Here is a 27,561-nt window from a genome sequence, read left to right on the forward strand (position 1 = left end):
AGTATTGTTTCAACACTGTGATAAGATAGTACAACTGTTAAATATACACATATATGGTCTGGCAACAACAGTTAACATACAATTACAGAAGATGATTCTGTATTTTATAACATTTGTTTTTGTTCTAGGAGGTGAGTAAAATATTCAATTTTTGTTGACATACAAAATTTTAAAATGCCTTACTGGCTTTGAATTTTTTTATTTTGTGTTCATACCGTTCAAAATATGTTTATAAAAATTATTATGTTTAGAGATTAGATAATTATGTTGCAGTTTTTCTGTCATTACGTGTTTTTCCTCATTCGTCTTCAATTCTTTCTATCACTTGGCTTGTATTTTTAAACCTTCATCTCCCTTATATCTTTTTCTGTTCCATCTACGACAGTTTCGTCCTTTCTTGATTTTCTTCCTGATTTGACCCGGTCCATTATCGATCTTAAAGAATTTTTATGGTTTCTCTTGTGAAGAGGAAGCAGGAAAGGATAAAAATAGTCTCACATTAGGATGTTACACTTTAAGAAGTTATGTTACATATTAATTAATTGTGTAATTCAATTCGTAAACACTAGCATGTTATCTCTTCTTCTTCTTCTTCTTCTTCTTTTTGTATAGACATGACTCTGTTTTTTTAATGTGCCACTAGTAAGTTGTCGTTCCATCTCCACCGTTTTTGTGGTTTTCCCACTGATCGTCTTCCTATTGGGGAACCGTCTTTCGCTGTCCTGACTACCCTATTTGTTGTCATTCGGCTTATGTTCCATTCTATTCTTCTGTTTCTTTCCCAGTTATTAACCTTGCATCTCCGTCGTGTATCTGTACTTCTAGCTCTGTCCCATAGAGTCTTACCGATCGATTTTTCGAAGGGTTTTCATCTCCCCTGTTTCGAGCAATCTTTTTGTCCTCTCTGTGTCGGGTCGTGTTTCTGCCGCGTATGTCATTATTGGTCTGATGACTGTTTTGTAAATTCTGCCTTTCATTTCTTTTCCGATATTTTTATTTCTCCATATTGTGCCGTTCAGGCAACCTACGGCTCTGTTTGCTCTATTCACTTGATCTTCCACTTCTGTTTCGAGCCTTCAGTAGCTAGATAGTGTGATGCCTAGCTATTTAAACTCCATCACTTGTTTTATTATCTGACCTTCCAGCTCCAATTTACATCTTATTGGATCTGCTGTTATAACCATGCATTTTGTCTTTTGGGAGAGACATGTTAAATTTTCTGGCGATTATGTTGAATTGGTGCAGCATACGTTGTAAATCATCTTCACTTTGAGAGATTAGTATTGCATCGTCCGCCATATCAGATTATTTTAAGTTGTTTTTCTCCCATTTGGTATCCTTTTCTAGTTCTTACTTTTTTATTATTTTGTCCATGATCAGGTTGAACAATAAAGGACTCAAGTCTTATCCCATTGCCGGCTTCAATTGGGTCAGTTAATTCATCGTCCACTTTTACTTTTATTGTGTTGTTCTGGTAGATGTTTTCGATCGTTTTAATTATTCCTAGAGGTACCTTTCTCGAGTATAACAAATGGATAACGTTCTTTAATGTGACCCTGTCTAATGCTTTCTTAGCCAAGCCGCACACCAAAGAAACATGAAACGAAAAACATGAAACATGAAACGAATAACATGTTTCATGAAAAGAAAACACTGCTAAAAAAATCTCAAAGTCCGCCTACTAATGAAACGAGTGTGATTCATGCTCATGACACATTTTTATTTTCGGAGAGTCTCATAAATGGCCGGATATATATTTGTTTAGCAGTGGTTTATTTCCATGAAACGTAATTTACGTTTCATGTTTCTTTGATGTGCGGCCGGGCTTAGGCAGGCCGCACATCAAAGAAACATGAAACGTAAATCACGGTTCATGGAAATAAAACACTGCTAAATAAATAAACGTCCGGGCGTTTATGAAACTCTCCGAAAATAAAAATGTTTTATGAGCATGAATCACACTCGTTTCATTGGTAGGCGGACTTCAAGATTTGTTTAGCCGTGTTTTATTTTCATGAAACGTGTTTTACGTTTCATGTTTCATGTTTTACGTTTCATGTTTCTTTGGTGTGCGGCTTGCCTTAAGGTCCACGAAATATAAATATGCCGGTTTGTTGTATTCCAACGATTTCTCTTGAAGTTGCCTCATTATAAATATAGCGTCAGTGCATGACCTTCCCGACCTAAAACCGTGTTGTTCTTCTGCTAATGTTATAATTTGATTCAATTTGTTTGTTATCACTTTGGTTGTTAATTTTATAGTTGTGTTTAATAAGTTAATTCCTCTGTAATTCTCCTGGTCCGAGTTTTCTCCTTTTTGGAAGATAGGTATTAGGATGCTTGATCTCCATTATTGTGGTATTCTGTTTTGTTCTATTATTTTTTGTATTAGTTTTAATAGCATATTATCTCGAAAAAGCTTATTTTTTTGGTAGCATTATCGTATGACTCTGAATTTGAGTTCAATGACACGGTGTTCTGCTCATGTAACCAAACTACCTGATATACATATTATACGCTGCAGAAAGCTTTTCTGGAAGATATATTTTACACATTTCAGATAGAGTATAGTACCTAACGGTAACTTCGTAGTAGATTCTTTCTTATCGCCATTTTTTCATTGCCAATGCCAATAATTGTATTATACCAATTGTAATTTTTGTATTAACCTTTAAAGTTTAAACTTCATATGCCTCATTACTAGGCGTATGCATTGATTAAAAGCTTTTAGTTCTACGCTTATTGGGATGTTTTGTTTGAATACATAGTTTTAGTTTCCATATGCCGCATTTACCTATTACCTACATTTTTATTTACAACCTATTTTTATCTCATGGTCCAGGTAAAGGTACATATTTATCTACTCTTTCTATATGCGTATTTTCTATTTTCAGTGGCTCGCTCATTTCGAAATTCGTCATTATTTTAGCTTTTTGTAGTATGTTATAAGCCTACTTTTTGAGTTATTTGTAATTATTGTAGCCTATCCTGAACCAGGATATAAATAAATAAATAAATAGCAAATTTTTTAAGACCGTCTAATGTGTTTATTTTTCCTTGTTTTCTTTAAATCTCAGTATTTCACTAATTGTTTGTTAGCTTAATCAGAATACAATAGGTAAAATAATTAAAGTACCACAATTGAAGACCTTGGGACCAGAAGGGGACAAGCCACATTTTCGTCAAAAATAAGTTAAAGTAGAAGTCGCACACTTTAAGATCATATTAATGTCCCAAACAGAAAATTTCAGCTAGATGACAACGCTGTAGTAAGTCCCGTTGTGTCACAGAAGTTCCGTTTATATTACAACAGAAGGAGACAAGCCACAGTAGTAATCAACATGGCGGCGGAAAATTACCGTACATGTAAACGGAAAATAGACTTTTCTGAGTTTGATTCTGAACACAGTGAACAAGATCCGTTTTGAAATAAAAGCGAAGATGACAAAGACTATACACTATCTGGAAGTAGCAGCGATTCGGAAAATATAAACTCAGGAACAGTAATGTTTATTAAATTTGTGGCTTGTCCCCTTATGTTTAATTTTTGAACCTAAAAATATTATGATTGTTCTAAAGGTTTTTTGTGGCTTATCCCTTTTTAGTAAAATACCTACTTTATTGTAGGAAAATGGTTTATACCCCACAGACTTCTCGAGGTTCTTGCCAACTTGAGGTCTCCTGCTAATGTAATAAAAGAATTAAGCGCAAGGCTAAAGGCAATATATGTTACGAATATAAAAATACAAAAGGGAAGAAAATAGAACCAAAAAAATTAGATGCACCTTGCGGTGGCACAAAACAGTGTAGGCAGAAATTGGTGCTTGCGAATAGTTTCTACCAGCAGGGCCGGCGATAACGGGCCTGCAAGGGATGCACTGCAGGCGGGCGCCCCTTTTTAGGGGCGCCAAAATGAGCTTTTCTTCTGTCGGTGATATACAAAATAGTAATTTAAAAGAAGGCGAAGGGCGCCTTCGCATCTTTTGCATATTTTTTATACCCTAGCGCCGGTACTGTCTACCAGATACTGAAAATAGATGAACCATTTGAAGATATTGAACATTTGGACGACTTTTTAGATATTGAAAATATTGGCAACTAAATTATTTTATTATTGCATTTTATGTTCATTTTTTAGGATATAATTTTTTATACAAAACGGAATAAGCCTCATATTTTTTCAAAAAATATTAAATAATTCAAAAACCGTTAAATAAACATTTGTGGTACTTTTATTATGTATTTAATAACATATTTCCAATCGATTGAGGACCTTACTTCCGAGAAAAATGTAAAAATTGGATTTCAGGATTTGAAAATAAGTTTAAAATGATGTTTTCTCCAAAATATGGTTTGGTGGCATGTCCCCTTCTCGTCCCAAGGTCTTCAATTAGATATTAAAATGTCCCGAAGCCATTTTCTGGTGGCATCTTATCCAATTTACTATTTTACGTTGGAAAAGATACAATTTTAAAACTTTAAAAAGGGTAAACCCTGTAGTTGGCTGTATACCTTCGATAAGACAACATAGAATGAATTAAACACTTCTGCTGTCTGTAGGTATATTTGGATTTATTAAAATATCTTTAAAATTCATCCACAAAGTAGTGGAAAATTACAAAACACAAAACGTTTTCGGTCTAAACTGACCATCATCAGTAATGGAAAATGTGTAAAAACATCCTGGAAATAAGTAATACACGTAATTTGAAAGCAAAGGGTAAAATTTGACTGTTGAAAAATTAGAAAATGTGGTTACTTACGTCCGATGTATAAGTATTTGGAACTAGCCACTTCATTAGGTGTAAAAACCTCTGAATTGCATTGTTGGTATATTTAACATTATAAAATAAGCGACATCAAGTCGATGTATTAAGATTTAGTTTGAACTAACTATTTATTAAGTTTTTAGTTTGAACCAATTAATATATTAAAATTTCATCAACTTTTAATTACATATTTAAATTCATATTAAATAATAACAATATTTTCATATATTAAATATATATCAATTAAATATCAATAGTAATGTTCAATATTTACTTTTCGGATGAGGCAGACATCAGGTAATTTACGAAAAACCACCTTCCTGAGACGTCTTGTCATGCCACTTTGGCACCTATCAGTTTGGTTAATTGGTCGTTACCTCTCACCTGAGCACTAAGTGCATCTTTAGAGCAAGGATGAAGTACATCCACATGGTTTTTGAATAATCTTAATACATCGACTTAATGTCGCTTATTTTATAAGTAATGTTAAATATTCCAACAATGTAATTTAGAGGTTTTTACACCTAATGAAGTGGCTAGTGCCAAATACTTGTACAACGGACGTAAGTAACCACATTTTCTATTTTTTCAACAGTAAAATTTTACCCTTTGCTTTCAAATTAAGTGGTTTACTTATTTCCAGGTTCACACTGATGATGGTCAGTTTAGACCGAAAACGTTTTGTGTTTTGTAATTCTCCACTACCTTGTGGATAAATTTTAAATCATTTTTAATAAATTCATATATACCTACATACAACAGAAGTGTTTACTTCAGTCTACGTTGCCACAATTTTAGTTTGAAATGTTGATCTAACTATCCATCCTGTGAAAAGTCCACTGTATAAGATGCCATACTGTAATCATCATAAAGCAATAAAAATAAAGAATCTTATACTGGGTTTTGTTTCCAGTGGTAATATGCAAGGAATCTCCGCCACCAACAGTTACTCTTCCACTAGGAGTGGTGGAGGGATACATTAAAAAGACAGTCAATGGAAAGGAATTTAATGCATTCGAAGGTGTACCATATGCAAGTCCACCAGTTGGTGATTTAAGGTTTGAGGTAAATTAATAGATTATAATAGATACATATTATGTATCTAAAAAGATGGTGTCGTAAATATCTAACAAATGTGTCATTTACTTTGTTTGCGTATTTCCTACGTTTAAAATGTACAAAGGCAACAGAAAGTCAAGAATCTGTCTGTTGGTCCAAATAGGTACTAAAATTTTTTGTGCATCTGGAAAAAATTTTGGATCTTGTAGCACTGAGATTCACACCCTGTTTATATACATCTTTGTGATTCAATTAGATAGGGAAATTAATATATTATTGAATATAAAATATATCACGGACAGGAGACTTCATTTAAGTTTATAGGGTATTTCGATAGTTTCTCGGAATATCCGTGGGTAGTATTGTGATGTTAGTTTATTCTAATATAATATGTGGATTTTCTTGAAGATGTGTATTTTGCCATGACTGATTTGGATTTGCAAATACATAATGATAAATCTTTTGATTTTCGTTTGCAGTTATTTTATATATTTCTTTTCCTACGTATAAATCGTTTAGTCTACATTGGAGACAAAGTTGTATTGTCCAATATTGTTTAACTTATACGTACAAAAGCCTTCTCAGAAGCAGTGGCAAATTTTATTAGGGGTATTAAAGTAAACGGCATATTTATTAACAACATTAGGTTTGCCGATGACACAGCGATAGTGGTAGATAACATCGAAGATCTTCAATGCCTTTCTTCTTCTTCTTCAGGTGCCATCTCCGCTACGGAGGTTGGCAATCATAATAATAGCTATTTTAATTTTTGAGGCAGTAGCTCTAAATAGTTATTTTAAGCTGCATCTAAACTATTCTCTCAGGTTCTTCAGCCATGAAATTCGTCTTCTTCCGATGCTTCTTCTGCCATCTATCTTTCCTTGCAGTATGAGTCGCAGGATGCCATACTTCTCACCCCGCATCACATGTCCGAGATACTGTAGTTTTCTTTCTTTAACTGTAAGTTCAACTTCCTTCTCTTTACCTATTCTTCTCAGTACTTCGTTGTTCGTAACTCTATCTACCCAGGAAACCCTCATAATCCTTCTATAGGTCCACATTTCAAAGGCGTTAAGTCGTCTCATTGTCTCTACATTTAACCATGATTCCATTCCATAGTATGGTTCAATGCCTTTAAAATGATCTAAATCTGCAGTGCAGCTTTGGGTTTGAGTTTTAAAATAAATAGCAAGTAGACAAAAAGAGTGCCTATAGATAGAAATAATTACAAAAACGCAAAGATATATGTAGATACTGAAATAAAGAGCACAATAGAACAAGCCTCTTTTAAAATTTCTTAAATTTCTGACTGATTGCTGGATTAGATTGAAGCAAGGTTGATTTCAACCTGAGATACAAGGTGCTCAAGCGTTACGTTCGACCTCTCTTGGACAGAATGGAAGCGTGAAGGTTAAAGATCCATCAACAGACTTGAAGTTTAGGTTTTAAAAGGGTTTTTAAAGGGTTTAATCAAAAATGAGAAAGTATTAAGAAGAGCGGGCTTCCAGAATCGGGAAGTTTTTGATTATGTAGAAAATAATCAGACTGTATACGTATACTATGGGCACAGATTACGAGCTACATTTTTGTCATGGCTGCGTTATATTCGCTAATGGACTGAAATCCATAGTTATGAAATTCTTCGGAATGCTGCTAAAATAGAAGAAGTATTCCTCTCTATCTAACATCTCCTCAGAAGAATGAAAGTCCTCAGATGAATGAGGTCCTCAGAAGAATGAAGAAGAAACGAAAGGTACTGACCATCATTAGTGATGAGCAAAACAAGAACAAGACCAAGACCAGGCTAGTCTTGGTCTTGGTCTTGTTCTTGAAAGCTTGGTCTTGGTCTTGGTCTTACAGCTAAAAGGCAGTCTTGATCTTGGTCTTGGTCTTGGTCTTGGTTTTGCACTAGGCGGTCTTATTCTTGGTCTTGGTCCTGCTGCAAGAGTCTTGCTGGTCTTGCTTTTTTGGTAGTAATAATTTGAACCAAACAGTTTCGAATAAACTGTACATTGAAATAAATAAAGATGTGAAGAATGAAACTATATTTTTTACTTTAAAATTTTAAAAGAATGTAGAATGTAGTTTCAAACGGATACCAGTTTTAACATTAAACATTCACCTAATTATTTCATTAAAATATATTCCAAATATAAAGGTTTACTTGAAATTTACAAATTGAGACACAACCTGCTTTTTATGCATTCAATAGCATATGATATAAAAGAAAAAAAGTGAAAAAAAGAAGAAAAAAGAAAAACCGTTTTTAAAGGCATTTTTTTTAAACGGATTACCCTATCTATTTATAATTACATTTTTTTATCTTACAAGTAATTTCAATTATCCTTGAACTGTCGACGTTTGAAAACTTGCCTTCTGGACACTTTGAAGGTTGAGAAAATGCAAACCGTTTGACATAATCAAAATGACTTAAAAATGTAACCTAAATATTATATATTCTAAAAATTCGATATTGTTTAAGGTTTATTACAATGTCAGTATGTATTATTGAAAAAAAAATAAAGTTAAATAATAAAAAACCAATTTCGCAAAAAAGTGCAAGAGTCTTGCAGGTTGGTCTTGGTCTTGCCTAGTCTTGCAAGGTTCGGTCTTAGTCTTGGTCTTGAATACCTGGTCTTGGTCTTGCAAACCAAAAGGCGGTCTTGGTCTTGGTCTTGGTCTTGGTCTTGGCCTTGCTGCAAGACCAAGACCAAGACCAGTCTCGCTCATCACTAACCATTATCAAATCTCGATAGTTTGAATACTTCGGATACATTATCCGAACAGGCTATTCTGCAAGGAAAAATATTTGGAATGCGAGGTCCAGGAAGAAGAAAAACATTTTGGTTAAAGAACCTCAGAACCTGATCCAACACATGTATGCAGCTTTTCCGCGCTGCTGCGGATAAGGTAAAGATTGCCATGATGATCGCCAACCTTCATCACGGATAAGCACATCAAAAAGAACAAGGTAACATCTCAACTGACAAGAGGGTGTATGCCTACGCAGAAATGTACGGCACCTTAAGAAAAAGAATTCGCATACCTCTTCTTTGATTAGGGTGGTTCGGTTTATTTTTCAATTTCAACTTTGATTCGAATTGTTGATCAAGTAACGTTCCTTATGCATTGGTTTTCGGTATGCTCTACCCCTAAATAATTCTCCACTGAAAAAAATGATTTTAGACCAAAAAACAATGTATCTACTATTTCAATCCGCTGCCCGTGAAAGCCATCTTTGCTTTTTGTTTTATTTTGAACCATTAAAAATACTGCAATATTTTAGAAACCTGTACCAGTAAAACCGTGGACGGGAATATGGAAGGCAGAAACAATAATGAGGTGTATTCAATACGATCATATGACCCCAGCGGGACAAGATATGGTATCAGGTAACCGAATCCTTTAGAGGATATTAACCATGTCACTTATCAAAAATTATTGCAGGAACTGAAGACTGTCTATACGTTAACATTTATACTCCAAAAAAACAGTCATCAAAGAAGCTGAACGTACTCCTCTACATCCACGGAGGTGCCTTCATGTTTAACCATGGTGGATTGTATGGGTCAGAAATGATCATGGATAGAGACGTTATTTACGTTACAATAAACTATCGTTTGGGGCCACTAGGTAAGGATAATCTACTCATATTTATTTTTCCATTGTTATTTATTGTTAGTCCATTGAAATGTTACATTTAAGGTTGCATTTCTTAGAGGAGTCAATTTTATTTTTTTAATGTGATGAGGGGCAGAGAGACAAAGAGAGTTCAGTAGAAGCTTTAGTTCAAGTTTTTGGGGTCCCCCGGCCGCCATCTTGGAAAAAGAGGTGCAAAGGGCTTTCGCGCTGTATCTCCTAAACTAGCAACCATACAGAAAATTTAATTACACATAAAATGTTGCAAATTAAATTGCCTACAATTTTATGTATATTACTTTTTATCGTCACGTGACCAACAAAAAAGTTATAAACAAAAATAAGACAAAATTTACAATAAAATAACATCATATCGATTTTATAGATTTTTCAACGAACAATTTCCACTATGTAAAATAATTTTATTTATTTGTCTAGGTTTTACAGCGCTTCAAACTTTACCAGATTCTCGAATTATCATAGGAATACAATAAAAACACAACCTTGGGCTTACTTTTCTGTCTATATATTTATTTATGATTTTAACATTCCTATGCTATTATTAAGCTATTTTTGACCCTTTTCCCGGCCACCTATTAGGTAGAGTCTAGAGGCGCCTTTTTGTGTGGTATCCCCAATAGGCCTAATCCACGGACAATTTCTAGACAAAATAATATCATTTATTAATATGTTGAACAATATCTATAATAGATAATATTTTTTTATTTTTTTCGATGGTCCAGGCTGCGAGTCAAGATCTGAATCAGTATCCGAGGTGAGTTTTTGTGGTATAATGAGAGTTAGAGTTGGCGTCATTGTCGGTAATTCATTTACCAATTCATTTTCTTCAATAATGAATGTTGATATGTCCAGGATGTTGCTGGAACTTTCACCACCACAATAGAGGCACACTGCTGAACATTTGAGGTCTGCTTTTCGGCAACCACATGCACTTTCAGTTTCTATTGCATCCGCTAAAGATGAATTTCATAAGCTCGGGGATACTGGAGGCTTGGAAGTTTGAATTGGTATCCAAAATTGTCCATGCTTTTTCCAGCCGCAATTTTTTGGATCACAATGTTTACCGAGCTATGACTGAATCTGGTGATACACTCGGAGTCTGTGGAAACGGGCTGCATCTTGTGTTGTAAGCAGTGAAAAGAGATTAAATGCATTTTTTTGTCACTGTTTTAGCGAATCGTCTTTATTTTCGCCATATAATCAGTAAGTAAGTAAAGATGGCTCGACTTTCCCGCTGACAAATAAGGTTCCCCAGAGGTTTCTTACAAATAAAATAACCACCACTCATGATGCTCTCTTACAAAAAACACAAAATGCTTATTTAATCACAAAAATATAAATTTTACCCATAAGACTCTCAATAGTAGGTATATTCTATAAAACTCAAAATACTTTTCACAATTTTTAATACGAATGCACGTGGCCAAATAGGTAGCACAACTGTAAGAATAAGTTAAGTAGAGGGGGACCGACTGCTGTGCCACCTAGAATAAATTATAATAATAAAAGAAATAGCAAGCAGATATTCAGTCCGGTACGGAAGAAAAATGACGTAACTGCAAATTTTGTCAATTCCTGTTTATTGCGCAATTAACTTCTAAAATTCTATGTAAAGATGATACAAAAATACCGAACTGTAAAAATGTGCTTAGCCACTATAGGGTAGTTGCGTCGTTACTGAAATACGCGCTATGTTAGACCTTGTTTCAGATGCATAATGACGGATCTGTGGATAGGGTTGAGAATAGGGCGATTACATTGAGATAATGAAATTCGAACCAATATCGATGAAAATAAAAGCCATCGTTGTCAAAAAACAAACGCCATACCGATGCTCCTGGACGATTACTCTTCATTTAATCCCTATTTTAAATATTTAAAAATCGTTTTTTTTTGCTCTTCTGGAGAATTTTGCATTTTGCGGTTACATCAATCTTCTTCTGGGCCGGCGAATTTGTCCTCAAACAACTTCTTGGGCCTTTTCTATATATGCTTAGGGTTCTAAGTTTTATGGTCTGGAGTAAGATCAAATATAGATTAATAATGTCATAGGAATGTTAAAGGCATAATAAATTGTATGAATAAAATAATAAATAGATAGAAAATTAAGCCTAACGTTTTGTTTTTATTGTATCCCTATGAGCATTTGAGAATCTGGTCAAGTTTGGAGCGCTGTAAAACCTAGATAAATAAATAGAATTAAACACTTTATTATAGAAATTGTTCGCTAGAAAACCCTCTACACAATTACTGAAATGTTATTTTATTGTAAAATGAACTGAAAAAAAATGATATCCTCCAAAAGGAAACATTTTTACTTATTTTTGTTTATATCTTTTTTTGGTCACTTGACGATAGCAAGTAATAGAAACAAAATTGTAGAAAATTTAATTTGCTCCATTTTATGTTTTATTAGATTTTCCGTAGGGTTGGTAGTTAACGAGATATAGCGCAAAATCCCTTTGCACCCTTTTCCAAGGTGGTGGCCGGGGGACAAAGGTGGCGACCCCAAAAACTTATACTTAAGCTCCTACGGATCCCCTCTACACATTAAAAAAATAAAATTTACTCCTCTAACAAATGCAAGGTATGGCCTAAAAAATGTAACATTTCAATGGACTATGTTAATTGTAGGTTTTTTGAGTACCGAAGATAATGTAATTCCTGGAAATGGTGGAATGAGGGACCAAATTCTAGCCCTGAAATGGATTAAAGACAACATAGAGTATTTCGGAGGAAATCCTGATTCCATAACGATTATGGGCATGTCTGCTGGAGGAGCAAGTGTACATACACATTATATAACTCCACATTCAAAAGGTAATTTTAGATGGTTATGTATAATAATGAATTTATTTATGCAATATAGCCCACTTAGACTGAAGACAAATCTATCAATTTTAAATTTATTATAGGATTTGATCCATTTTTTAGTAGATTGATTCAATATCTTCCTTTATTTTGGTTCTTATATACTCTAAAATCCTCTCTTTCATTTCTTTCTGTATCTCCCAAAAGGCGTATAATTAAAAATGTTCGCTCATATTTAATCTGAAAATCATAACAAGAAAGAATTCAAAATTAAACGGCATAAGTCGATTAAAATGGTTATAACTATCTGGGAACAGTTTGTGTCCCTATTCGAAATATCAATACAACTGCGTTGGACTGCAATAGCCTACCAAATATTTTTTAACGCAAGAGTTATTCCATCTATTACCTACAACATACTATGAAAATAAAATATCTTGAAACATTATAAAGACCAAAATGGATACAAACTTGAAAGCATTAGAGTAGACTATTAGGAATTATACTAGATTATTAGAAAGATACAAAAATGAATAAGTTTGGCAACATATAATTCAAAAATCTTTATTGGGAGAAAATTAGTTAGGCTGGAATGAATGTCTAATGAGGAAAAACAAAAAAAAATAAGAGAATAATAGAAACAAAGAAAAATAAAAAAAAGAAAAAGGCAGACAAGGAAAAAATGGATAAAGAGAATAAACGAAATTGAACAAAAAATAGGAAAGAAGATTGAAGAAATGAGAGTCGTGAGTGTAGTCTGGAAGAACTGGAAGATTTGGATAAGCAACGAACAATAAAATAAACAATCAGACGCTGAAAGACATGATGATGAAGAAATAGAAGATACATTTACAGGAGTACTTCCAATGAAATGAGAACACTAAAATTGTTATATTGTTTTTTTTTTTCAATAATAGTGTAACCAATAATTAAGTTGGCATCATATGGTAAACTTTTTTGTTCTTAGTTTTATGAAAAAAAAATTCTAAAGGTCGCTGCATATTATCATGAACGTAGCGTTTCCAGCACGTAGCGTTTAGTTTCCGAAAAACATGATTTTAATGAACGAAAACGTAAGGTGTGTGATAAGATACGTTCCAGACAGTGTGAATTTTTCATATTTAAAACCATTAAATCATATTTTTCGGAGACTAAACGCTACGTGCTCGAAACGCTACGTGCATGATAATATGCAGCGACCTTTAGTTATAATTGAAAACTATTGACATACTGTCAGATATTGTTCGTCCGCTATAACTTTTCCCATGCGTCACGATTCATTTTCAAACAAATTAAGTCAAAACATAAAGTGAAACGAACGTCGATGTGTATATACATTTTGTATACTGTATACTATATACTACACACATAGGCGTACGTTTCACTGTATGTTTTGACTTAGTTTGTTTGAAAATGAATCGTGACGCATAGGAAAATGTTATAGCGGACGAACAATATTCAATATTATCTATCCGCTACAAAAATCTATCTTTAATAATTTTCGGTATAAATAAATTAAGGCAATATATCAATCATCTTTTACTGATATAATATATGGTTCGTTTATCAAATTCCCTTAATACATTCTTGAATATATCTTCAGTAATTTCCTGACTTCTTCTTCTTTAAGTTCCATCTTCTATCGAAGGTTGGAAATCATCATGGCAATGCAGACCCTGTTGAATGCCGCTCTAAATATCTCTGCACTACTGCATTCGAACCATTCCTGTAAGTTCTTAAGCCAGGATGTTCTTCGTCTTCCCACATTTCGCTTTCCTCGGATTTTGCCTTGCATAATAAGCTGTAATAATGAGTATTTTTGCCCTCTCATCACATGTCCCAAGTACTCAAGTTTTCGTCTTTTGATAGTTAGTATTATTTCCGGTTGATTTCCTATCCATCTAGTTACTTCCACGTTCGACATTCTTTGAATCCATGATATTCGTAGGATTCTTCTGTAACACCAAAATTCAAAGGCGCCCAACTTATTCAAATGGACTTCTTTCAACGTCCACGCTTCCAAGCCATAAAGAAGAGTAGAGAACACGTAACATCGAAGCATCCTTAGGCGTAGTTCTAACCTTATATCCCGACAAAAAAAGAAACTTTTTAAGTTTAATGAATGATGCACGTGCTATTTCAATACGTGTCTTAATTTCTTTGGTTTGGTCTACATTTGATGTTATCCATGTTCCTAAGTATTTATAGTTATCCACACTCTCAATCACAGTATCTTCAATAGTTAATTGGATGTTTACGTGTGCTGATTTAGTTATGATCATGCATTTAGTTTTCTTTAAATTCATCTTCAGTCCGTACTCATGACAGCGTTCATTAAGGCGTTGCATTACGTTCTGTAAATCATTGTTGTTATCTGTTATTATTACTGTATCGTCTGCAAAACGTAAGTTGTTCAAAACTTCTCCATTGATAGATATACCTTCTATTGAATTTGAGAGCGCTTCTTGAAATACCGCTTCACTGTAGACATTGAAAAGTAGTGGAGACAGCACGCAACCCTGACGACTCCTCTCTGTATTTTGATATCTTGGGTGTCCTGGTTGTCAACTCTTACCTTGGCAGTTTGATTCCAATATATATTAGATATAATTTTCATGTCACGACTGTCAATATTTTTGCTTTTTAATATATCTACAAGCTTTTTATGTTGAACTTTATCAAATGCCTTTTCAAAGTCTACAAAACATAAGTACATATCCTGATTCATGTCCATTCATCTCTGGGTCAGCACATTCAAGCCGAACAAAGCATCTCGTGTGCTCATACCATTTCTAAAGCCAAATTGTGTGTCACTGATTTCATATTCGAGAGTTTTAACAATTCTACTGTGTATTATTTTCAAAAATGTTTTAAGTGTGTGACTCATTAAAGATATTGTTCTGTGATCCGAGTAGGTTATTGCACTTGACTTTTTGGGAATTGCTACAAAGGTCGATTGCAGCCATTGTTTGGGGATTGTGGCAGTCTGATATATTAGATTAAAGAGTTCAACCATTACATCAATACCATCTTCATCAATAAGTTTTAATAATTCGATGGGCACATCATCTGGTCCAGTAGCTTTACCCTCTTTCGTGTTTATAATGGCATAGATGACTTCGTCTCTTAATGTTGGTGGTCCGGTATCCTCTGTGATTTCTAATGACAGTTCTCCTCTTTCATCATTAAAGAGTTGTTGGATGTAATTGGTCCATTGACACAATCTCTCCTTCACGTCAGTAATAATATCCCCTTTATCATTTTTAAGGGTATTCGTTCCTGACATACTTCTCTAATTATCCTTTCCAAATTATCAATAACTTGAAAAGGTCCTTGCTAAGCCCTGTATTTTAAAAAACCCCAAAAGAAATAATCGAGAGGACTTAAATCTGGAGATTTAGCCGGCCAAAAAAATTTAGTTTTAGAGCATGCAGAACTTTTTATAAAGATTAACTTTTTTCATGAAACTAAGAAAAAAAAAGTATCCAATATTATGCCGAATTAATTGGACGCACTGTAAATAACAATATCCAAAAACCTTTATCAAACGAAAAGTTTGGCCCGGATATCAAAAATTGCAGCGATAACTTAACAGCTGTTCCTAAATTATAATCATTTTAAGTGGTAAAAACAAGCGATAATTTTATATCTCGTCAGTGGAAATAGAAACGTCAAAACAAATTTAAAATATAATTTTTATTGTAGTCAATTGCGGTTTAATCCCAAGCAAACACAATATCACTTAAACATGCAGCAAGCAGCAAGAAAAAAATTTTTAAGTACTCGTGTTCAATACAATTAGAACAAATGGAATCACAAGTTCTCTAAATATCCTATAGTGGAATCACTCAAGGGGCCCAACCCTATTGTTAATTACTCTTAATTGCATCTTAAATGTAATTAGACTTCCTATTAAATCTAGTATTTATACAGATGATATTACATATTATTTACAGCAAATCTAATAATAGTCTAAGAGCAAGTGAACCCTCCGACTAACGGTCGTCCTGCAAGGCTAGAAATTTTTCTAGTGATAACTCATAGCACACCAAGGCTAAAAACCATGACCTGGCAGGCATCTGCGGTGCACGTGTATCTACCAGGTGAATCTAAAAGTCCAAATTTAGGGGGTAAAATAAACTTTCTCCTGTAAAGATTAAATTTAAGTATGTGTTTGAGTAAGTCATTTAGAAGAAATGTGTACAATGACAGACGATTCTGAAGAGCATAAGACCTTGCCAGGCGAGGGGAAAGATTAGGGGTTTTTCCTAAAATTATTCTTTTTGCATCGAACAAATTTTTTTTAGATTTTTTGAATCATTCCAAACAGAAAATGTCTTTAGTGATTTTTCTCTTAAGTTAATAGTTTTTGTTATATTTTGAAAATTGCGAAATTGGCCATTTTTAACCCTAAATCGGACATTTATCTAAAAATTTCAATGTTGCCAAGGTACGTAGATATTCTTTAAACATTGATTGATGAAATCCCGAAGAGTTTTGTGCAATAAAATATCGAAAACCCCTTTGTTTTTTTAATTGCTAATCAAGCGTGCGCGACACTGTAGTATAAGTGAGGACGTTTGAGTTTGCATAAATTCATTATCTCGAGAATGGGCAAATTTGGCATATATATAATACTAGTGACGTCATCCATCTGGGCGTGATGACGTAATCGATGATTTTTTTAAATAAGAGTAGGGGTTGTGTGATAGCTCATTTGAAAGGTTATTTAATTCTCTATTCAGTAATATAAACATTAACATAATCATTTATACAGGGTGTACAAAAAATGTTTTCTTCTCTTTGTCAAATTTAATCTAAGTTAATTTAATAAAAAAAAATTTTTGTACACCCTGTATAAATAATTATGTTAATGTCTATATTAGTGAATAGAGAATTAAATAACCTTTCAAATGAACTATCACACAACCCCTACTCTTATTTAAAAAAATCATCGATTACGTCATCACGCTCAGATGGATGACGTCACTAGTATTATATATATGCCAAAAAGTCCTAATTTAAAAATAAAAATCGACCTGTCTGAGGATTTCTCTTGAAATTTGCCCATTTTCGAGATAATGAATTTATGCCAACTCAAACGTCCTCACTTATACTACAGTGTCGCGCCAGCTTGATTAGCAATTAAAAAACAAAGGCGTTTCCGATATTGTATTGCATAAAACTCTTTGGGATTTCATCAATCAATGTTTAAAGAATATCTTCCTACCTTGGCAACTTTGAAATTTTTAGATAAATGTCCGATTTAGGGTTAAAAATGGCCGATTTCGCAATTTTCAAAATTTTCAATCGCTTTTATGACAAAAACTATTAACTTAAGAGAAAAATCACTAAAGACCTTTTCTATTTGGAATGATTCAAAAAACCTAATAAAAATTTGTTCGATACAAAAAGAATAATTTTAGGAAAAACCCCTAATTTTTCCCCTCGCCTGGCAAGGTCTTATGCTCTTCAGAATCGCCTGTCATTGTACAGATTTCTTCTAAATGACTTACTCAAACACATACTTAAATTTAAACCTTACAGGAGAAAGTTTATTTTACCCCCTAAATTTGCACTTTTCGATTCACGAGGTAGATACACGTGCACCGCTGATGCCTGCCAGGTCATGGTTTTTAGCCTTGGTGTGCTATGAATTATCACTAGAAATATTTCTAGCCTTACAGGACGACCGTTAGTCGGAGGGTTCACTAGCTCTTAGACTATAATCTAACAATTCAATTCAAAGTTTTATTTTCTTCAAAGTATTATTTCCGAAGAAAATAAAACTTTTAATGAGACCAAGTTTCTGGTTACGCCTTCACGGTTTCTATTTCTTGCAAACCATACGAATGTTAAATTAAAGAAGACTAGGGGAGTTCTATAATTTGCACCTCACTCCTGTCTATTCAACGTGTCAAAATTCCAACGAAAACATGGTCTCTATCCTAGTTAGGAGTAGAACTAATACAAAAGAATTTCTCCGTGAAACGAAAACAAGAAACGTATTATATTTCAGTTCGCTCAGAGAGCGCTTTAAACTCCTTTGATAATCTAGTTTCAGCAACCAACATTTCAGCAACCAAACTGGAGTCAATTTTTCTGCAGAAAAAACATTATTTTTAATAGAAATAACAGTCATTGCAGAACAATCCTTAAAATTAACATTAAATGATTTAACACAATTTAACATTAAATGATTTACCTATAAAGCATTCACTAAAAGTATAAAAAATAGTACATTGTGATGTTTTAAGTTGCACCAATATTTTACTTTTACTGAATCATTTGTAGGCTTATTCGCAAAAGGATTTTCCCAAAGTGGTTGTGTTTTAAACCCTTGGGTGTTGATGGAAGAACCACTTAACCATGCCAAAAAAGTAGCTTCTCTTGTCGGATGTCCAACAGAAAGTAATGAAGAAATGGTTAATTGTTTGAAAACCAAGCCAGCAAAACAGATTGTAAATACTGTAAAACATTTTCAAGTAAGTTCAATATACAAAATCTTAATTATTTTATAAATAGTTTATGTTTCCATTTCTCTTCTTTAACTTCGATCTCGACATCATAACTTTTCTTTAGTTAGGTGGTGTTCATCCTGTTCTAATTTTTTTGGTACATTTGCAAAGGAAAATTTACTCGCATTAATCTTGTTTGATTACAGATACAGCTGCTCTGAAGAGTTCTGAAGAAGTGAACCACATTTAACCGAATCCCTTAAATTTTTCAACCATGACACCACCCTCCTTCTTTCAATACTCCTTCCTCCTCTTATCTTTCCCTGTATTATCAATATTATCATTTCATATAGCTGAGTCCTTATTACGTGTAGCATATATTGTAACTTCCTTATTTTTATTGTGTTTATTATTTCGTATTCTTTGTATTTTCTGTAACAGTAAATTTCGAAAGATTGTAAGCTTATTTATATATTCTTGCTTCAGTGTCCAGCTCTCAAGTTCATATTGTAGCATCAGAAACATGTAACATCTCGGATCTCTTACTTTCAGTCCTAATCTCAGGTGTTATTGTCTTAAGCAGATAATAGTTTACAGTTTTACAAACGCATTTCTTGCTATTTTTATCCCTGCATTTATTTCTGTTGTTTGATCATTACCCTCAACCCTTTGATCAACCCTCTCTATCGGCACATTTCCCAAATGTATGGTTGTTTGTACATATGTTTTCTTTGTTATTATCATATATTTAGTCCGTGTAGTAGTCGTTGAACATATACAGCAGAGCTTGCCATAATCACGGTGTCATCTGCATACCTTATTTAATATACAGTGCTTCCATAAAGTAACGCATAAATTCATTGTTTCGTAAAACGGAAACTCTAAGGAAAAATCCCGAAACAGGTCGATTTTTATTTTTATATTACGATTTTTTGGCTTATATATCATACTAGTGACGTCATCCATCTGAGCGTAATGAAGAAATCGATGATTTTTTAAATGAGAATAGGGGTCATGTGATAGCTCATTTGAAAGGGTATTGAACTATATATTCAATAATATAAACCTTAACATATTTATTTATCTACACAGCGTGTCCAAAAAAAAATTTTTTATTTAAATAATTGAGACAAAAAGAAGAATGTATGAATTTATTTCATTTCAAAATACGTTTTACTGTTGTCAGAAAACAAGAAAGAAAGGTTTATTTGACAAATAAATAATGTTTTCCTCTTAAATTCAATGTTAAAGCTGCCACCCACTTGCCTCTTGTCAGTTTGAACACTTCGTTTAAGCAAAAATCAATGTTTATTTCTCAAATAAATTTTTTTTCTGTTTTCTAACAGCAGTAAAATGTATTCAGAATTAAATAAATAACATACATTCATCCTTTTTTGTCACTTAATCAAATTAAAAAAAAATTGGCCACCCTGTATAAATAATGATGCCAATTTTTATATTACTGAATAGAGAATTTAATACCCTTTTAAATGAGCTATCACATGACCCCTATTCTCATGTAAAAAAAATCATCAATTACCGAAAAAAAACCGACCTTTCGGCATTTTTCCTTAAAGTCGCCAGTTTACGAAATAACGAATGTATGCGTTACTTTATGGACGCACTGTAATATACCTTTACGGTTAATAGTTCGTCCATATTATTATTCCTTCACTTTCATATAGTAATGCTTTTTCAAAAACGAAATTTTAAAGAACCACTTGGATTGACATGAAATTTGGCATACGCATAGCTAACATGTCAAAGAAAAAAAAAGTGATATGGTGCCGATGTGTGCTTTTGCCCTAGGAGTGAGTTTCACCCCATCTCGGGGGTGAAAAAATTATATGTCCAAGATAAGTCCTGAAATGGATAAACTGACTAATTTTAAGCAACTTTTGTTCCATAGAGTTTTTCACTAAATCAATACTTTTCGAGTTATTTGCAAGTGAATATGTTCATTTTTCAACAAAATAACCACGTTTTTAGACGGTTTTTCGCAAATAACTCAAAACGTAAGCATTTTGTCGAAAAAAATATTCTTAGCAAAACTATAGCCTATAAAAAAGTGAAAAAACAGTGTATATATTAGGTCTCTATACGAATCAAAAGCAGAGTTATAGTCCAAGTAATGAAGCTTAAAATAGGACAAAACCTCGCAATTTTTACAGAATGGATCGATTTGCTTGAAAATTTGAGAGTAAGTAGTGGATAGTCCAAGGATCAAAATCTATATGATGTCGAAAGGCGCTTTTACCATGAGGGTGGTTGCCACCCTATGTCGGAGGTGAAAATTTTTTATTATATTTTGACCGTAAAAGTTGGTAAAAACATTCATTCTAAGCAAAAAATGTTGTATACATTTTTTTGATAAAATTAATAGTTTTCGATTTATTCGCTATCGAAATTATTAGTTTTATATTAAAAAAATTAATGTTTTTAATCAGTTTTCTGCAAATAACTCAAAAAGTTTTCGTTTTATCAAAACAACTTTACTTAACAAAAATGTACCTTTTGAAAAAATAAACAAAACCGTTTTTTTAAATTTTCTTTAAGGCCAATAGTAATCGAGCTATACTTTATTATATGTTAGCTGTTCTTCGTCAAATGCTAAATATTGTAGTTTCAAAGTCAAAAGACGGGAAAACTATGCATTTTTCGAGGATAACTTGTTTAAACTAATTTGAAGTATTTAAAAATATCTATCTCCAGAAATCAAACAAAGTCTTTAGCTCAAAAATTAAGTGGCTTATAATGAAAAGAATGTCAGACCCTATATTTTTCAGCGAAAAAGTGATTGAAAGCAAACCCCTAATCACCACCCTGAATCAAATTAGTCATTGACCTTATTTCGTCTTCTTTACTTATGTATTATTAATAGGTTTTAAAAGTTTAACTGGTTTAGAATGATTAGTTTTTAAAAAAATGGAGTCAAAAGCAAATATCGAATTTTTGAAGTGTGATAAAAAATTTCCTTTTCTTCAGAATAGAAAGATTATCATCACAGATACGAAAAAATATTTAAATATGAAATTATAGCTTATTTAATTCCCAAGAACATGGTTTGCAAAAATTTTTTCTACGGTAAAAATTGAGTGAGCTATTGACAATTAAATCTTGTAATAACATGCAAAAATCACCTTTACCAACCCTTTCAAAATCACCACTTTTTGCGACTGAGGATTTTAAAAGAATTTAATATTAATAGTCTTATAGATCTTGTAAAAACCTACAAAATTATTTTTTAGTAAACTTTCTAAGATAAAAATTAAAAAGGTTACGGTTAAAAAATCAATATATTTTTTTGAGAAAAAAAAAAGAAATCCAATTGGAAGCATAATAATGTAAGTTAGCTTTGCTTTTAGCCATTGGTCTTATTCATTCTTCTTTATTTATGTATTATTAATAGATTCTAGAAGTTTGACTGGCTTAGAATGATTAGTTTTAAAAAAACTGGAGTTAAAAGCGAATAACGACTTTTTGTAGTTTGGCAAAAATTCCATTTTCTTCAAAATAGAAAGATTAGCATCAGATATACGAAAAAATGTTTTTATATGAAATTGTAGGTTATTTAATTCCCAAGAACTTGGTTTGAAAAAATTTTTTCTACGGCAAAAATTCAGTGAATGGTAAATGAGTATATATCAAAAAACATTGATTTTTTCTGTATAAAACTAACACTTTCGATAGCGAATAAATCGAAAAGTATTAATTTTATCAAAAAAATGTATAGAACATTTTTTGCTTAGAATGAATATTTTTATCAACTTTTGCAGTTAAAATATAATAAAAAATTTCCACCCCTAAGATGGGGTGGCAACCTCCCCCATGGTAAAAGCGCCTTTCGGCATCATATAGATTTTGATCCTTGAACTATCCACTACTTATTTTCAAATTTTCAAGCAAATCGATCCATTCTGTAAAAATTGCGAGGTGAAATGCTTCGGTTCCTGGACTATTATAGCTAATGAAAAATAGGTTCACATTCGAAAAATTACAAATAGAATAATTCAATGTGAAATATCCACATCATGAAGCATTCTTGGGGAAAACACATTACAACTTTTTTAAAGTGTTTAAAAAAAGCTTTATTTCTGTTTTTATAAAAAAATTTCTAGCATCAAATGTAAGCAAGTTACGCTCAAAACAAATTGGTCCCTTTTGTTTTGGCAAAAAAAAAAATCAGGAATATCACCCTCCAATTAGCAACTTAAATGAAATTAATCGTTACCGCTTCACAAGTTACTTTACTTATGTTGTATTTATATGATCCGTAAGTTCCATCGATGCAAATTGCTTATTTTTGAAAAAATTTTGTTTTAAAGTAAATTTTTTAAAAATTTTAATTTTGAAAAAAAATATTTTTTTCAAGATGTCTTAAAAATTGTTAAAGCTACTAAAAATCTTAAACAATAAAAAAAGTCGACTTTATTTTTCTGAATATTTTGTATTTTTTGTTTTTCTGTAAGACAAAAATTGGTTAAGATTCGGTGTTTCTAAATTTGCATACACTCGTGATAAGTGACTCGTTCGAGCCCTTTTAACTAGGGCTCTTTCAAAAATAAGGACTTTGAACCGATTAAACTTACAGATCATATACGCGAGTAAAAAACTTGTGAAGTGATAACAATTAAGTTCATTTGAAATGCTAATTAGGGGGTGATTTTCCCGATTTCTTACCAAAAAAAGGGACCAACTTTATTTTGAGCGTGATTTGTTTACTTTTGATGCTAAAAAATATTTTTTAAACTTTTTAAACAAAAATAAGCATTTTTAAAACACTTTTAAAAAGTTAAAATGAGTTTTCCCCAAAAAAGTGCTTCGTTTTTTGATTATAACACGTTAAAATATTCGATTTGGAATTTGACAAATATGAACCTATTTTTCATTAGCTATAACTCTGCTTCTACTAGGTATAGTGACCTAATATATACACCATGTTTTTCATTTTCCTACGTGCTATATTTTTGATAAGATTTTTTTTTTCTATCAAATACTTACTTTTTGAGTTATTTGCGAAAAACCGTCTGAAAACGTGGATATTTTGTAGAAAAATTAATATATTCACTCTCAAATAACTCGAAAAGTATTAACTTGGTAAAAAAACTTTATAGAACAAAAGTTGCGTAGAATTAGTCATTTTATCCATTTCCGGACTTATTTCGATCATATATTTTTCAGCCTAAAAAGGGGGTGAAAATCACCCCTAGGGCAAAAGCACACATCGGCACAATATCACTTTTTTTCTTTGACTTGTTGCCTATGTGTATTTTGCCAAATTGCCAAATTTCATGTCAATACAAGCGGTTCTTTAAAATTTAGAGGTTTTGCCATATTTTACCTTTAAAGAACGTGCATCTTTGATATATTTTGCAGAACAACTCTACTATATTGTCTAAAATTTCATTTCTTCAGATTCTAAATTAAAATTTTCCAACTTTGTAATTTATCTTGAAGTCCTTTTATCTTATTTAGGGTGTTCTTCATTTCCCATAGATATATCCGTTTTACTTTTCGTGTTTAACTTATTATTTCGGCTTCTTCTTCTTTGTCTTTTTCACTAGAGAGATTAGTAGTTTCCCGTTCCGTCTTCGAAATAGTATTGTGGCCATCTTTTTCGTGGTCTTCATATGCCTATTTTGCTTCTTGGATTATAATTGAGTATTCTTTGTAATCTGTCCAGTCATTAATTTAAAACATTTTGTCTTGTATTTTATGATATCTATTGACTTTCTACACATAAGCAAAACAGAACAATTTAAGAAGTTTGCCACTACGTCATATTATTTTAAATAAAATGTTACAAAAATCAGAAAATTAGGAAATATATTGGAAAAGATTCCAAAAATATACGTTGTAAGGAAACAAAAATGATGGCATATAAAAAAATACCAAGGTAAACGATGTTGTAATATTAATTCCCCTTCTAATTTCAGCCTTGGCTATACAATCCATTTTCTCCATTCGGTTTGGTAGTAGACAGCTGGGCCGAAGATCCAGTTTTTCCAGAGCATCCTTTCTTGCTGTTACAAAAAGGTCTAACTCAAGATTTGCCTTGGATGATTTCGTACACTTCTTCTGAAGGATTATATCCAGCATCTGGTAAGTTAATTCTAATTGATAATTGCTCTCACACTTTCATTTTTATATATATAATAAGCGAGTCTTCTACAGCTGTCGCCGCTTCTCGCATCCTAATTTCCAGCGATTCCTGTCGAAGCAATCTTCAGTTTTTAAGTCTCTGGCGGTCATTGCATCTTCGACATCTTCTCTCCAGGATCGTCTTGGTCTACCTCGTTTTCTTCTTGTGGGTGGAGTCCATTTTTCTATTTTTTTCGGCCATCTATTTTCAGGCATTCTCTGAAGGTGTCCATACCAGTTAAGTCTTTTGGCTTCGATTGTGTCTATTATATCTAGATCGATTTCCATTTGTCTCCTAATGTCTTCGTTTCTCACCCTATCAAGTCTAGTGAGTCGGCAACATCGTCTCCAATAGTTCATTTCCATCGCCTTGATTTTTGACTTGTTTCTTTGGTTGATTTCCCAGAGTTCAGCGCCGTACAACCCAATACTTTCTATTATTGTTTTATACATTCTTCTTTTATTTTCTTTTGTTATTTTATTACTCCACAATAGTCCGTGTAGCTGTCTGGTGGCTGATCTTGCTTGGCCAATCCTAGAATGTATTTCGTCGTTACTCCCTGCTTTTGGAGATATTTGGACTCCTAAGTATTTGAAGACTTCTGTTGGATTTATAGTTCCCATTTCAATTTGCAGGCATTCTGGTGTTTCTCCTACAACTAAGTACTCGGTTTTTTGTATATTAATTGTAAGGCCCCACTTAGTGTACTCCTCTTCCAGTTTTCTGAGCATATAGTCTATATCACTCTCGTCTTCAGCTAGAATGGCTTGGTCGTCAGCGAAGTGTATTGTGTACAATCTATCGTCATCGATTGGGATGCCCATATTGCAGCACTTTCTTCTCCACAGTGAGAGTGCCTCAGTTAAATATATTTTAAAGAGTGTAGGTGCTATGCAGCAGCCTTGCTTTAGGCCCTTACTAATAGGAATTTCTCTCGTTAATTTGTTTCCAGTTTTAATGTTTACCGTCATATTTTTGGAAAGCTGTTTTACTGCTTGTATATTTTTTTGCTTATTCCTTGTTTTTCCATTGCTATCCAGAGCATTGAAAGTGGTACACTATCGTATGCCTTTGTCAGATCAATAAAAACTATATGGGTGGAAAGGTTGTGGGCTAATCTTTTCTCAATAACTTGCTTTAGAGAAAATATGCTGTCCATACAGGATCTGCCTGCACGAAAGCCATTTTGTTCTTCGACATCTGTCATCTCTTTTTCAATTTTATTTTTTATTATTTTTCCATAGAGTCTTGAGAGTGAGTTTATGACACTAAGCCCCCTGTAGTTTGAACAATTTTTTCTATCTCCTTTTTTGTATATATTGTTAATATGTGCTTTTGTCCACTCATGTGGTAAATCATGACCTCTATAGAATAAGGTGAAAACATACGCAAGTAATTCTCGTAATACTTGTGGGCTGTGTTTTAGTAATTCGTTCGGTATTCCTTGTGGTCCGCATGACTTTCGATTTTTTAGAGTTCGTATTGCATTCTCGACTTCCTGTACTGTTATTTCATCGTCTTCATCGTATTCTACTTCATATGTTGTTGTACTGATGTTCGTGAATTGCGGTCTTGTTTCAGTCAAAAGTTGCGAGTAATATTCGATCCAAGATCTTTCTTCTATTAAATCTATTCTACTAGTCTCTTTTCTGTTTGTTCTCAGATTTTTTATCGTTTTCCATGCTTCTCTTGATCTTGTTGACCCTATATATTTGTTGAGCTCTTCGCATTTACTTGCCCAGGAATTATTTTTTGCTTTCGTTACTAGATTTTTTACTTCTCTGTTTGATCTTGCATACGTTCGTCTATCATCTGGGTCATTTGTTTGCAGCCATTTTTGATACACTTGTTTCTTGTTATGTACTGCATTAGCAATGTCATCTGTCCACCACAATGGAGTATTCTTTTTGTTCCTTTCCACTGTGCCGAGCGCTTCATAAGCTGCTTCATTGATTTTATTTAATATCTCGTTATAGGTATTCTGGGCTGAGGAGTAGGTCAGGTTCGACAATTTTTGGCTAAGCCGCAGCTTATATAAAAATGATGTTGACTTTCATTTTCAATGATTCAATGATGACTTTCATTTTTCAAACTATAATATAAATGAGAAACATTTGCTTACAGATTTTTACTTTGACGAATATACTGAGTACTTGGATAAAAACTGGGATAGCATAATGCCCTTAATTTTACATTACCATGAATCGGTGCCAAAATATCAAATGGATAAAGTCAGTCAAAAAATCAGACAGGAATATCTTAAGAAAACGCCAGTCAGTAGACGCGATTATGCTAAATTTGTTAAGGTAATATACATATTATTATACATATGCTAGGGCTAGGTGATCCGATAAGTATTTACACTAACCGACCGATGGCGCTACTCTCGAAAGAGAGATCTAGTATCGTATAGTTAATACCAAACTCTTCTTTCAGTGCGTCATAGTTTATCGAATTCTCTGTAACGCATTAAATTGCAAATAAAAATGTACGTCCGTGATTATTATACATAGGTACATAGAACTCAGAAAATTATGTGTTCGTTGAGGGGTAGTTGCATACTTTCACAATGTCAATAGGTAAAATTACAATTATTGTTATTCTAGGTTAGTATATTTCGACATTTTATAGCGAGAACTTCATTTTATATTGATATATTTTT

General features: G+C 32.8%; 1 protein-coding gene across 1 annotated transcript in view; it reads left to right on the forward strand.

The window, feature by feature from the left end:
• The window catches only part of LOC114347183 (venom carboxylesterase-6), a 36,137-nt gene continuing 8,576 nt past the window's right edge, over positions 1-27,561 (forward strand). The window contains exons 1-8 of the mRNA XM_050641970.1: positions 1-131; positions 5,683-5,834; positions 9,115-9,220; positions 9,276-9,461; positions 12,123-12,308; positions 18,594-18,784; positions 24,694-24,859; positions 27,024-27,205. Coding sequence (XP_050497927.1) covers positions 92-131; positions 5,683-5,834; positions 9,115-9,220; positions 9,276-9,461; positions 12,123-12,308; positions 18,594-18,784; positions 24,694-24,859; positions 27,024-27,205 — 1,209 coding nt within the window. The 5' untranslated portion in view covers positions 1-91. The remainder of the gene's footprint in view (positions 132-5,682; positions 5,835-9,114; positions 9,221-9,275; positions 9,462-12,122; positions 12,309-18,593; positions 18,785-24,693; positions 24,860-27,023; positions 27,206-27,561) is intronic.

The sequence above is a fragment of the Diabrotica virgifera genome, chromosome 1, assembly GCF_917563875.1.
Source record: "Diabrotica virgifera virgifera chromosome 1, PGI_DIABVI_V3a".
NCBI lineage: Eukaryota > Metazoa > Arthropoda > Insecta > Coleoptera > Chrysomelidae > Diabrotica > Diabrotica virgifera.